The following is a 12227-nucleotide window of genomic DNA, read 5'->3' on the forward strand; positions in this document are numbered from 1 at the left end:
TTAAAGTTAAAAGCATGGACTCAACCATGTACACAGAGCCAACCCAATCTTTATGCCAGGTTGGGCAGGAAACCTAGAACTCAAAGGATTTAAGTTAAGACTTGTACAGTTCTGCTGATCTGAGTTTGGGTTAGAATTAGGTTGAGGAATTCGATCCTTTTAAGTCCACTCATGAAGCCAGACAACCGCAGCAGCAACAGAAGCAGATGCGTTGAAGTTTAGAAGACCATCTATACACGACAGTCGACTTTGCACAATTCAGGGTAGCCACGTTTTCATGTGAAAAATCTTTGTGTGTATGTATGTGTTGTCAAGTGATAATCTGTTCAACATGAATTACTTACATGCAGCAATCAAGAAAGCAACAGATATATAAATCAAGAAGAGTGCACACTCTTCCATTCAAACACCAAATCGATGGTCTCCGTAACCTGGAAAACCTAACATGACTACCATCAATGGGATCCTCTGGCCTACAACATGAAACCCATGCATGCATTGAAAAATCAAAAGGTTATGAGATCATCTTTTGGTGACTGCTGCTTCTTTGGATCCTGGCTCCCTTCTGATGTGCCACCTGCTTTCTTCCCAAAAATCATCTCATCAAGATCATCCATAATGTCATCCTCTCCTGCCCGAGCCCCACCTCGAGAACCCGAGGATTTCCTGATCAGTGCTTCTTCCTTTCCAACACTGGGGGATTCATCAGGTTCGATGGCAAAAGAACTCATTGCAGCCTGTGTCTCTGGTGGAGCTACAGAAGCTACAGAAGGCTTCTTAAGTTCTTCGCATTTGGAAAGAACCTTCTGAATTTCATCATTAACATTCAAGGCCTCAAAAAGCAATGCTTCATTGTCACCTGCAGTCTCAATAATTCTCTGGATAGTGAATTGGGACTGCCGGCACTGTTGTACGAGTGTTGTTGTCAAGTCATCCTGCCCATAGAACTAAAGATTATTATCAACTGCAACTGCAACTGGCGTAGAAAAAGCACATTATATTAAAGAGTTTATACAGGAAAACACATTTAGCATACATTCACCAAATTATTTACATGCATCTTGCATACTGCATTGAGGGGCCTTTACTTGGTGTAATAGTAAAATCTCGGGCTAGCAAGCCTGAGAATGTGGGTTCAAGTAAAAAAAATCCAAAGATTATGATCATATCCAGTCTATCCCTACCAAGGCCCTAGATAGCTGGGGCCAACATTGAGCAATGGCCTTTATACTGAACACTACATTGTCATTAGAAAATATATGGTGCATTGTCTTAAAGGTTCCCAAGAAATGTAGTATCACCAAGAAAAAGGTGATTCTGGCCATTAAATTTAAAGAACATGATAATTGGGCACAAGGAAAAGCTTTAATGTAGAGACAATTATATGTAGATACAATTATCCTATTCAACATTGATGATGAAGTGCCAAACACAGAATCTGAAAAGCAAGAAGATAATATGTAAATGTGCTGCAATACAGCATGCTTACAAGAAACCAAGGGGGAAGCTAAAGAAATTGATTACCATAGACCATTGCACACGGCGGAAGCAGATAATAGAAATGGAGTGGCAATAATAGTAAATAAGGATCTAAAAAATGGAACTATAAATGTTAAAAGAGTAGGAGATGGAATTATTTTAATTGTACTTTTTTAGGTGAAGAAATCTAACATCATTATTGCTTATAAGGTGAATTTAGAAGGAAAAATTAAAAGACAATTTTGAGAAAACATATATGTATTCAAGGATTAAAGCATCTGCATCAGGTATCATATTAGACAGATCAGATACGGATCCATTTTAGAAACACATGGATACAGATGAAGGATATGAAAATGCTTGGATATGCTAGGGAAACACATACAAAATCCATTAATACATTAATAACACTAATTTTAAGGTCAAAATAGCCACAAATATGATATAAATACATAGAAAATGTATATTATATTTTAATTAGTATATCATACAATTTTGTTGACAATCCATCAATCAAGAGTCTAAGACACAAAACACATGCAACTATTATATTTTAATTACTATATCAATTATTTTCTAATTTACTAGTTTACTTTTTAACATTAACAAAATGTCAACTAAATATTAAATTTTCAAATGTTTGGTAAACAATATTTTGTAATTTTTTAACAATAAATATATTATTATAAAATGTAAATTAAAATACCAATTAATAACTTATAAAATATATAACTTTAACTCAAAATATATCAAATATATTAAAATTTTAATATGTATATTATATGAAAATTCATAATTTTTAATTACTAAAATAGTTATTCCATTATTAACATTTTTATTTCTATACATTTTCTGAAATAAAAAATCATTTTTGATATAAATGTAGAATAATGGATTTGATAGTCAATTTAATATTATATTCTTGGATGTATTGTAAACAAAACTTTTATTTTTGTAAATAATAAATATATTGTTATTTGGTGTAAATTAAAATATTAATTAATAATTTATAAAAATATATAAATATTTCAAGATACATGTCAAGTGCAGATTTCTAAATATTAAGTACTAAAAAAATTATTATATCATTAATGTTTTTATTTGTATAAATTTCTTGAGATTATCATTTTTTATATAAATGTGGATTTGATAGGTTATTTATTCCATTAATGTTTATAAAATACTAATTTTGAACATTATTCTTTTTAATTTTTCAGTTGGAATTGTTGAACATAAACATTTGGTGTTTGTTTGAATTGGATCTTTATAAAATACTAATCCTGTTTTTCCATTCACTGCCATAAATGGATCAATTAAAAAAAATCCAAGAGAAAAGATCTTTAGAAGAAAAAAAATTAAATGGACATATGGGAAAGGCGTTGGGACTTTTAGTAATCCAATAGAAGACTGGCCCTTGAGCAAAAAAAAAAAAAAAGATTGGAAAGGTATGGAGGCCAGATAAATGAAGAAAGAGCATTTTAATGCCTATATTTTAAAAACAAGGCAATATGCAAAGTTGTAATAATTACTGTGGGATTAAACTCATGAACCACACCATGAAATTCTTGGAAATAGTAATTAAATAACAATTATAACATGAAACAAGAATATAAGAAAAAAGAAAAATTTGTTTCATGATGGGGAGATGAACCATAGAAAACTATCGTTTTATTGAGATGATTAATGGAAAAGTATAGAAAGAAGAAGAAAGATCTTAATGTGGTACTCAATGGTCTGTAGAGAAAGCATAAGATAGAACTCCCATGGTGCTTGTTTTTTGCTGCTGGCATAGTATTAATTGATGAAATAATGAAAGAAGGAACTCAATGTGACTTAAGAGATAACTAGCCTCAATGTAACCAAGAGATAAGTAGAACTCAATGTGATCAAGAGATAATAGAAGAAGGATTAAATGCAAAGCGTATCAATCAAATTTTGCACTATTTACGTCAATTAAAAAACAAAGCATAGTATTATGCCTACATCCCCAAATTCTTTTTTCCCCCAAGTCAGGTACCACCATTCATATACACATCAATGTTGCATAGGTATATTATAATCAATAGTAAAAGGCAAAAGGATATCCTGCTCCATGCCTCCATCTACTAATCAAAGATGTAGCGGATAAAGCATGAATCTAAATGGATAGTTATGTTGGCTCCATCAAGTGGATGGTTTGTAACCTCCCATCCATTTATAAGCCTCAGAAGCCAGAAATGAACCATGGAACTATATCTTACAAAAATCTTTTTTTTTTTTTTTTCTATCAAGACAAGATAACCTTCAATATAAAGAAATGACATTTAACTTGTAAAAAAAAAAAAACAAAACTACCTTTAAAACATCTTGTTGTGGAGAAGAGGATAAAACTGTTGAAAGAAGCTCAATACTGTTTCGTGCCACATCAAATGCTTCCTTTGTCTGTTCTGCAGAAAAGGTCTGCACAGGGATGTCTTGGTGAATCTGTTGGGCTAGCATGTTGGCTTCTGATTCCGAAACTGAACGTGGTGGGGTAAATATTGGAGCCAAACTCTCATTATCACGTCCAGGGAATCGAATACCTCTAGATTTCAAACTCTGAATGAATGAGAAGAAGAAAAGCACACAACTAAATTAATTATCTTAATAACAAAAAGAAGAAAAATATATGACAAAACAAAAACTGCAAGGACAAAATATTGGTACCAAGAAAAAAAAGTCCGAAATTTCCCAATCAAAAGACACCATTAAGGCCCAGTTTGTTTACCGCACTATCTTAGGGTGGGGTTGGCCAATGGGAAAGTTGACCAACTTTCCCGTGTTCTTTTGCAAATGTATGTGGGGCTCATGGAAAAGATATATTCCCCCGGGTAAATAATTTGGCCATTTACCTGGGAAAATCTTACCCACCTCAGAGGTGGGTAAGTTACTTTCCCATCGTGGAGAGCAATAGACCAACTTTAATCAGACAAAAATACCCTTGAAAGATTACCAAGTTGCAATAATTTTTTTATTAATGAACACTCGGCCAGTCTATTATGTGGCTGAAACTTCAAAAAACAAAAATTTTTATGACATAGTTGCAAGCATAATGACAATAATCCTTGAGGATTTTTTTTTTTTTTTTGAAAAAAGGTAAGGTAACTTTTATTGATGAAGAAAACAGCATACAAATTACAAAGGTCCTTTCCACTAAAGCCCAAAACCAAGAGTAAAAGAAATTTAGATCTCCCCAGCCAGCAGCTGGGCTACACTAAAGTCCTTGGTTGAAGTCCTTTCACAGCAGCATTCCAGGATATTAGCTTTCCAAATGTATAGGAAATAAGTTGATCCACTTCACTACGTTTGTTTTGGAAATTTCTGTAATTCCTTTCGGCCCAAATAATCCTTGAGGATTATTGATTTATTGGATAAGGTTTTATTTAGAATGGACCCATTATAGTCCATTAAATAGGTTTCTAACAAAAGGTCCAAAAATGTTCATTTGGACCGAAGGGTAACATTGGCAATAGAGGAAGCAATGGTCATCTTACCCAGGAAAGTGGGTGAGGCAAAAAGAACATGGGTAAGTTGGGGTGTCTCATTTACCTGGGTAAATTTCAACAAAAAGAACATGGGTAAATAAACTTCCTAGGTAAATTTTGTCTAGGAAACATTTACCTGGGTAAATTCCTAGGTAAGTAAGATAGCAATAAACAAACAGGGCCTAAGAACTAATAATGGTGCCACAAGGCTTTGAAGTGTCTTATTTCAACTGTCATCAATTTGTCCATTTAAAAGATGTCTCTAAGAACTGCTTTGATTACAACTAGCAGGTATCTTTAACAATCTTACATGGTCAAATTAGTAATAAGCTGTTATAAGCAAAATTAAAACAGCCACTAAACTAGGATTTCCTTTAATCCTCAGTTTGTTATAAGCTAAATTTGATTTTAGAACCTCCCATGTCCTAATAGGGGTTCGGTTTCCATGTTTGACAAAGAACGCACATTATATGATTGAGTGCTAATCAAAAAGCAAAATGTTAAGACTTTAATCCAGTTCTGGCGGAGACAGAATATTTTATTATATATAGGGCATCACTTAAAAGAGGGGAAAAGACCCTTATGCCCCTGCGGTACTTACAGTGTATAAACAATATAGTACTGAATATAAAACTGAACTATTTTAACATAGTAAACAGAAAATAAGCTAAACAGAATAATAAACTAAACTATTCCAACATATAGCTCATCTCAAGCTCAGATCAGAGACTCAGATTTAGCATATTCTCAACTACTTTTTCTCAGTCTAAGTCAATAACAACCTAAATGTTAGGCTCAGCCTAAAACATAGTCCCAAGCCCAAACATCACTAAAAGGCAGACTAGTCTTTTCCCTTCTTTTTTTCACCCTGTTTAGACTTGCCTTCTTGTCTTGTCTCCTTTCTTTATTGCAAGTATCCTTATGGTCAATGCTTTGAAAGCTGTGGCAGATTTAGTGGTTGAACTGTTAGAGCCATCAACTTCCAGGAGCTCTGGTCTCCATATGCGAGCCAATTACCAAATGCCTTTTTCCTTAAAAATCATTAACTGGATCAAAGAACCATTCAGATATCCAGTTACCATCAAATGTTTGAACAGTATCCAGTCTGAATAACTGAACAATTCCACTCACGTTGCTTTTTCCCAACTATATTTTAAATATCTTAATATGAAATGATTTAAAAATGGGATTAAATAATTCCAATTGTGGGCCAAAATCAAAACATAGATTTTGTTGTAGGAAAATGATTTTACCCCATTTTCAATCTACATCCACCCTATAAGTAATTTGCTCATAAAAAATCCACCATATGGGTAATTAATACAACACAGGTTGTAAATTCTACACTATAAGCTATTGCAGATACAAAAGCAATGAAAGAATCCATGGAGAAATGAATCAGTATTCCAATTCCTACACTAGTTTCAAAATTTTTAAGTGATAGGGATATTGGTACTTTTGAGTTTTAAAATTTATTTTCTAGTTATTGATCAAAAAAATCATTTTCTAGTTGTAGATGTCTTAAGAATAGGGTTTCAAGTCTTCAAGAAATCAACTATTAGTTTAGTAGGATTGCTCTCTCAAGCCTTAAAGAAAAACCTGTATATGATTTCTTTGGGTCTTCTTCTCATCTGGGGAGGGTTGGAATTTGGATATCTTAGATAACCTAGTTTTTTATGAACCTTGGGAAGATAGATACCTGTGGGATCTCAGTCCCACTAGGATGGGTCGCTTACCTGTAAATCTTTCTTCTCTTCCCTCGTGGCCACTTCCCCTTCCTAGTCCCCTTCCCTGTTAAAGAAGTTTGGTGTGCCCCTATACCCTCAAATATCAGTGTGTTTTGTTGGCAAGTTTACCATGGGAGCATCAAAACAAGTGATTTGTTGCAAAAAAAAGAAAAAAGACCAAATTCGTGCTCGTCTCCCAATTGATGCATTTTTGTGTAAGTTGGATGGTGAGACTGCTTTCCATCTCTTAATCTCCTCTTCTTTTTCTTGTTGTATTTGGGAATGGTTTTGCTCTCTCTTCGGTTGTAGGGGGATCCCTCCTGTTAGTTTGGAAAGACTCTTTAGCCCATCCTCCTGAGATGCACAAAAAGAAGAGGCCGAATTTTGTGGAAGAGTACTAGAGCAACGATTCTGTGGACTATTTGGAAGGAAAGGAACTTAAGAATCTTTGAGGATAAAGAAAGAAACAAGAAACAATTTTGGAGACTGTTACAGTTAGAGTTGCTCATTGGGTAAAGAATTTGAAACTATTCTCAGATTTCTCAATGGTTGACTTTTTTTTTGAAGTTGGGGGTCGATTTCCCTTTCTTCCTCTAGGAATCAAAAGGTCCAAGAGATTTGGTCTCCCCCAAGTGGGGGATGGGTGAAACTTAACTTTGATGGAAGTAGTTTTGGCAATCTGGGTCCCTCTAGAATTGGAGAAGAGATTAGAGATGGGAATGGGAACATTCATGGCGGCTATTGTTGAGGTGTAAAAATATTAAAAAAAAAAAAATAGGAATCAAAAGGCTGAAATAGTCATTGGCTGGCTGAAAAAAGGACAAGGGGCATTATGGCACTTCAGAAATGAATTCAGGCAGTTCAAGATGCTGTCAAGACAAATGCAAATTCAGTTAAGATGGATTAGGAGGTCTACTAATGGTTTGGTGGATGGATTAGCTAAACATGGAGTGAATAGACATCATTTGTTTTGGGCTCAATGTTAATTGGGTGGCGGTCTCTTCATTGTAATGGGTGTTATTTCTAACAATTTCTTGTTGTATGCTCCTCATTTTAAGTTCTAATGAAATCCTCTGAGTTACAGATAAAAATAAATAAATAAATAAAAGGTGTAATTGGAATTGTTTACAAGCTAGAGTCCTTATTTAAGTATTCCTATGGGTCACCTATATTTCTGTTTTGGTTCTAAAGTAAACCAATTATAAAGCGATTAATTATAAAGCCAATGTTGAGATGGAGTAAACTACAAAATGTTGAGCAATCAAGAAACATGTCCAAAAAAATGAGTATGATAGAAATGCAAATGTTAAAATGGATGAGTGGGAAAACTATAAAGGTTAGGATTAGAAATAAACTTATTCGAAGAAACTTAGGAGTGGCTCCAAAAGAGGATAAAATGAGGTGAAGTAGAGTAGTAGACTATGATGGTTTGGGCATGTGCTGAGAAGAACCATCTACAACAACAGTAAAAATAAGTGATCTATTACAAAATGAATGGGCTAGAAGAATTAAGGGTAGATCAAAAAGGACATGGCGTGAAATAGAGAGAAATAATTTAAGGGCCTATAATTTAACAATGGATATGGTATTGAACATAATGAAATTGCAGAACAGGGTTCATGTAGCCAACCCCATATAGAGGGGACAAAACTTAGAAGATGATGATTTGAGTTTTCGTTTATGGCCCAAGAAAGAGGTAGAATTATACCCACTAAATGGACCCATTTTATTGAACGGGGATATCAAATGGTGTTATATAAAGCACCAAAATTTCTTTGTCCTCAATGAAACATGAAAACAATAAAACCAAATGCAAATATATCCAGTTAAGACTTAAGACTGCACATTTACCTTGTAGGTTTCCTCATAAACAGGCAGATACCGGAGTTCATTGGCCGACTCTCCCCATGTTTCAATCATAATGAGAGCCTTGTTCCGATTGTTTACAACAGTCTGAGGATCGTCAATCAGCTTCACCATCTCATCAAGGACCCTCTCTGCAGCAACCTCGGAGAATGCCTTCTCACAGTTTTTCACAATTGTCTCCAATAAGACAAGAGCTAGGTACTGCACCCTGGGGTTCTTCAGCATAATCCGCTTCTTAATCCCACGGATCAAATCAGCACTGTTTATCTTCTCATTATTAATCAGGTCACAAATGTCAAGGTACGTGGCCCAATCTGGCTCCTCTAACGTCTCGGCAGTTGCCTCCTCCACAACCTTCTCAGCCTGATTCGGCCCCTGGAAGAGCTCCTTCATCTTAAAGCTCATTGAGCTCATTCCAGCGGACATCTTCCTACCCACCTCAGCTCCTTCAGTCTTCAGGCGTTGCCCGAATGCAGTGACTTTATCCATCAAATTGTCACTCATCTTCAAAACCTTACGTGCAAAGTCTCCCCCGCCAAACCAAACCTAAACGTTAATTCCAACCAAAAAAAAATCCTCCTTTAAAAAGAATCTCAAGCTCTAGGGTTCAGAATATCATCAAAACCCCAAATTCAACCGTTCTGACTGACCTGATGCCCGATCCGATTTCCTACAAATCACAGAAACCCATTATATCAAATATCAACCCAAACAACAAAAACCCAAAATTTCCCAACAATAAACGTGAAAGATAACGGATTGAACAAAAAAAATGAAAACCGTGTAAACCCACAGAAGAATAAAACGAAAAGCAAATGATCTTCAGCACAGTCTAGCAATATCCGTGATTGATCAGACAAACTCTGAATAAGGCTAAAAAGAATCACCAAAACCAAATACTCAGATATCCCAAAGTGATTAATTTCGTTAAGCACCTTGAAGGTTCGCCTGCAGCTACGATGAGGATGACTGAAAGAGAGTTCCCCTGTTTGTTCCTGGGAGTTGCAGTCCGCGTCATATAGTGGATTAGTTAATGATGTCATGTAGTGATGAACATGAAAAATTAATATGAAAATTAATCGATTAATGATTTCATTCATATGTATAGGGATAAATTGCTAAAACCTCCCTTGGAGTTGAAGTTTTGTAATTACAATTATCTTTCCTTAACTTTTGCAAGTAGACCCTTTTATTAGCTACTAAAAAGAGGCATGAAATGTTCAAAATATCTATGCAATTACTTTTAACCAAAATGTTTATTTTTCAAATTTTTACTTCATATGAATTGTTATCCCAAATCCTTTTAATCTTTTTTTTTTAAATTGGTTTATTTTTCAAATTTGCCCTTCATATCAATCGTACAAAGGTAAAGTTGCAACTTTAAATTCTCTTATTATTTTTTCTATAAAAACCAGCCTCAATAGAACTGTATGGGTATTTTGGACATTTTTATACCTCTTGTTAGAGGATTCTAATGAAGAGAGTCTAATAGCAATTGTGTCAGAAAGTTTGGGGGTGATTGAAATTACCAAACTTCAAGGGAAGTTTTAGCAACGTTCCAAAATATAAGGGGTTTCAACAATTTGCCCTATATAAAATATGGTTGTCTACCTCACCCTTTCTCTCCTTTCTCCATTTTCCCTTGCTTCTTCTTTAATTCTATCTCCTTTCTCCCTTACCCCTCCCATTAAGCCACGTCGTCAGGGGCTTTCAACCAATCTTAAAGAATCTAAATTGTGAAATACAAGGAAATTTGCCAAAACCCACGTAATTTAATTTTGTATAAGTTTCCCTACCTTTTCCTTCAAACCAAACATAGCCTCACCAAGAAAGGTTTCTTTTTCTTCCCTCTCCCAAACTCAAACTCCTCCTATCTATTATCAAGTCTCTACTAAGAATGGTTATCAATATCCTATTATCACATCTCTATTAGGAATAGTTTTAGTTTCCATAGTTGTAACCATGATTTCAATTTCCTTGTAGGTTGAACCTAATGCACACAAGATCGAAGAAGGTGGTGTTTTTAGAATAACATAGAGATTTTTCAAGTTCAAATAGGTTTGTTTTTCATGAGAGTTTTTATCTTTCAATGTTCTTTAGGTTGAGTTTGGAAGGAATATAAATGCAAATATGTAGAGTGTAAAACCTTATATTTTGTACTATTTTGCATATATTTACGCTGTACATATTTGCATTTGTACTCTTTCCTAACTGAGCCTTAGTGCTTATGCTAGAGTTTCATTTGCTTCTCTATTTTTTATCTTTGTTTTCAGGAGAAATAAGCTCTTTTCACTAAAAGATTAAAAAATAGAGAAATGTAGTTATGCTAAAGAATCCATGGAAGATAATAGTTCATTTCTCACTCTGTTTTATGTTTGAAGTTGTAGAACTATTAAACATTGTAGAAGAATGGAGTAGGGATGGCAAATTTCCCCATAAAATTGGAGCTCTACCCCGAATGGAGTGGATTTTCCCTGATCTTAAATAGGGATGGGGCGGGGTTTGCATATAATTTCCTAGGCTTGCCCCGAACCTGATGGTAAACTAGTAAAAGGTTTAATGTTAATTTCTAAAATACCTCTAAGTTTCTCCCAAATTCTTAAAACCTTAGGATCCCATAAATCCATTTTTATAATACCCCCGAATTTCCATAATCCAATTCTTAAAATATCCTAAATTCCCATAATCCTATTTTTAAAATATCTTTAAATTATATGTATTTTTAGGTGATTGGTCAGGGGGAAAATTCGGAGATTCCCCGTCCCCGAAGGGGAGAGGATGCCCCACCACTAGGGACGGGGTAGGGTATTTTGGCTATGGGGCGGGGATAAGGTGGGGATGCCCCACCCCGTTTCCATTCCTAGAATGGAGTGAGTGCTAAATGTAGAGTGAGATCTAGAACAAAGAACTATTAAATGTTGCATAACTATTAAACATTTTCAAAACTATCATGTTAGAAGTTGTAGAGCTTGTTGTTAGGGGTGTTTTTATGAGTGTTTTAGGCGTTGCCGCGTAGGGGGATTTCTTGTGATTTTTATTTCTTCAAAGGACCACTCTATACTTATATTTCTTATTAATATATTAGGGTGAGTGAGAGTCATGACTCATGACCATCCCATTCATTTTCCCTCATTTCCGTTGTTCTCTTCTTCTCTCTCCCTTTCCTCTCTTCTCTTCCTTCTTCTCCAATACAGTAGTTCATTTATGCCCTATGATTTGATCATCCCATCAAGTTTTCTCTTCTCCTTTTCTTGGTTGTGGGACCAAGCTGATTTTTTTTTTTTTTCTAGGGTGGTCCTCAAGTGACTGAAGCATGCAAGAGGACTACAAAAGTGTGTTGTTGTGTTTCTGGTTTGGTATGCGTTTGAAGGTTGATTGAAGGTTGTTATGTCCAAGACCGGTAATACTATTTAGCTGTAAGGTATGTTTGGTTTAAGGGAAGTTTGTTTTTGGTGACCAGTTTTATGTTTTTTGGTCTACCAAGTGGGAGATGAAGGGTTGCTTGGATATTAACAGGTGTATCTGCAGTAGTGGTTCACAGTAATCGAGTGTGCATGTTTAAAGTGATTGTAGTCTTTAGGTAAGTGTTTTCTGGAGTTCAGTTTATCCTTCTTAGATAAGTTTTAATGTTGTTACCTTGGGTCGTTGTAGC

General features: G+C 34.8%; 1 protein-coding gene across 3 annotated transcripts; it reads right to left on the minus strand.

The window, feature by feature from the left end:
• Positions 1-248: 248 nt before the first annotated feature.
• Positions 249-9576, minus strand: LOC104611453 (TOM1-like protein 1). Of its 3 annotated transcripts, none has more exons than XM_010278506.3 (4): positions 9511-9576; positions 8561-9245; positions 3814-4056; positions 249-935 (listed from the first exon to the last, which is right to left on the minus strand). In XM_010278506.3, the coding sequence occupies exons 2-4, from the start codon at positions 9077-9079 to the stop codon at positions 507-509; spliced, it is 1191 nt and encodes a 396-aa protein (XP_010276808.1). In that variant the 5' UTR covers positions 9080-9245; positions 9511-9576; the 3' UTR covers positions 249-506. The 3 variants fall into 3 exon arrangements, with proteins under 3 accessions (XP_010276808.1, XP_088757741.1, XP_010276809.1); XM_088901615.1 differs by having other exon boundaries at positions 249-947; XM_010278507.3 differs by having other exon boundaries at positions 9369-9566.
• Between the last annotated feature and the right edge of the window lie 2651 nt (positions 9577-12227).

The sequence above is a fragment of the Nelumbo nucifera genome, chromosome 3, assembly GCF_055504915.1.
Source record: "Nelumbo nucifera cultivar China Antique chromosome 3, China Antique-T2T, whole genome shotgun sequence".
Taxonomy (NCBI): domain Eukaryota; kingdom Viridiplantae; phylum Streptophyta; class Magnoliopsida; order Proteales; family Nelumbonaceae; genus Nelumbo; species Nelumbo nucifera.

What these genes read in the sequence shown, in the direction of transcription:
- LOC104611453 (XM_088901615.1), bottom strand. Translation starts at nt 9,079, where the DNA reads ATGAGTGACAATTTGATGGATAAAGTCACTGCATTCGGGCAACGCCTG. An exon ending in TTTATGAGGAAACCTACAAG is followed by an intron (nt 4,057 to 8,560) that starts GTAAATGTGCAG and finishes TCATTCATTCAG; the next exon opens with AGTTTGAAATCTAGAGGTAT. An exon ending in CACAACAAGATGTTTTAAAG is followed by an intron (nt 948 to 3,813) that starts GTAGTTTTGTTT and finishes AATAATCTTTAG; the next exon opens with TTCTATGGGCAGGATGACTT.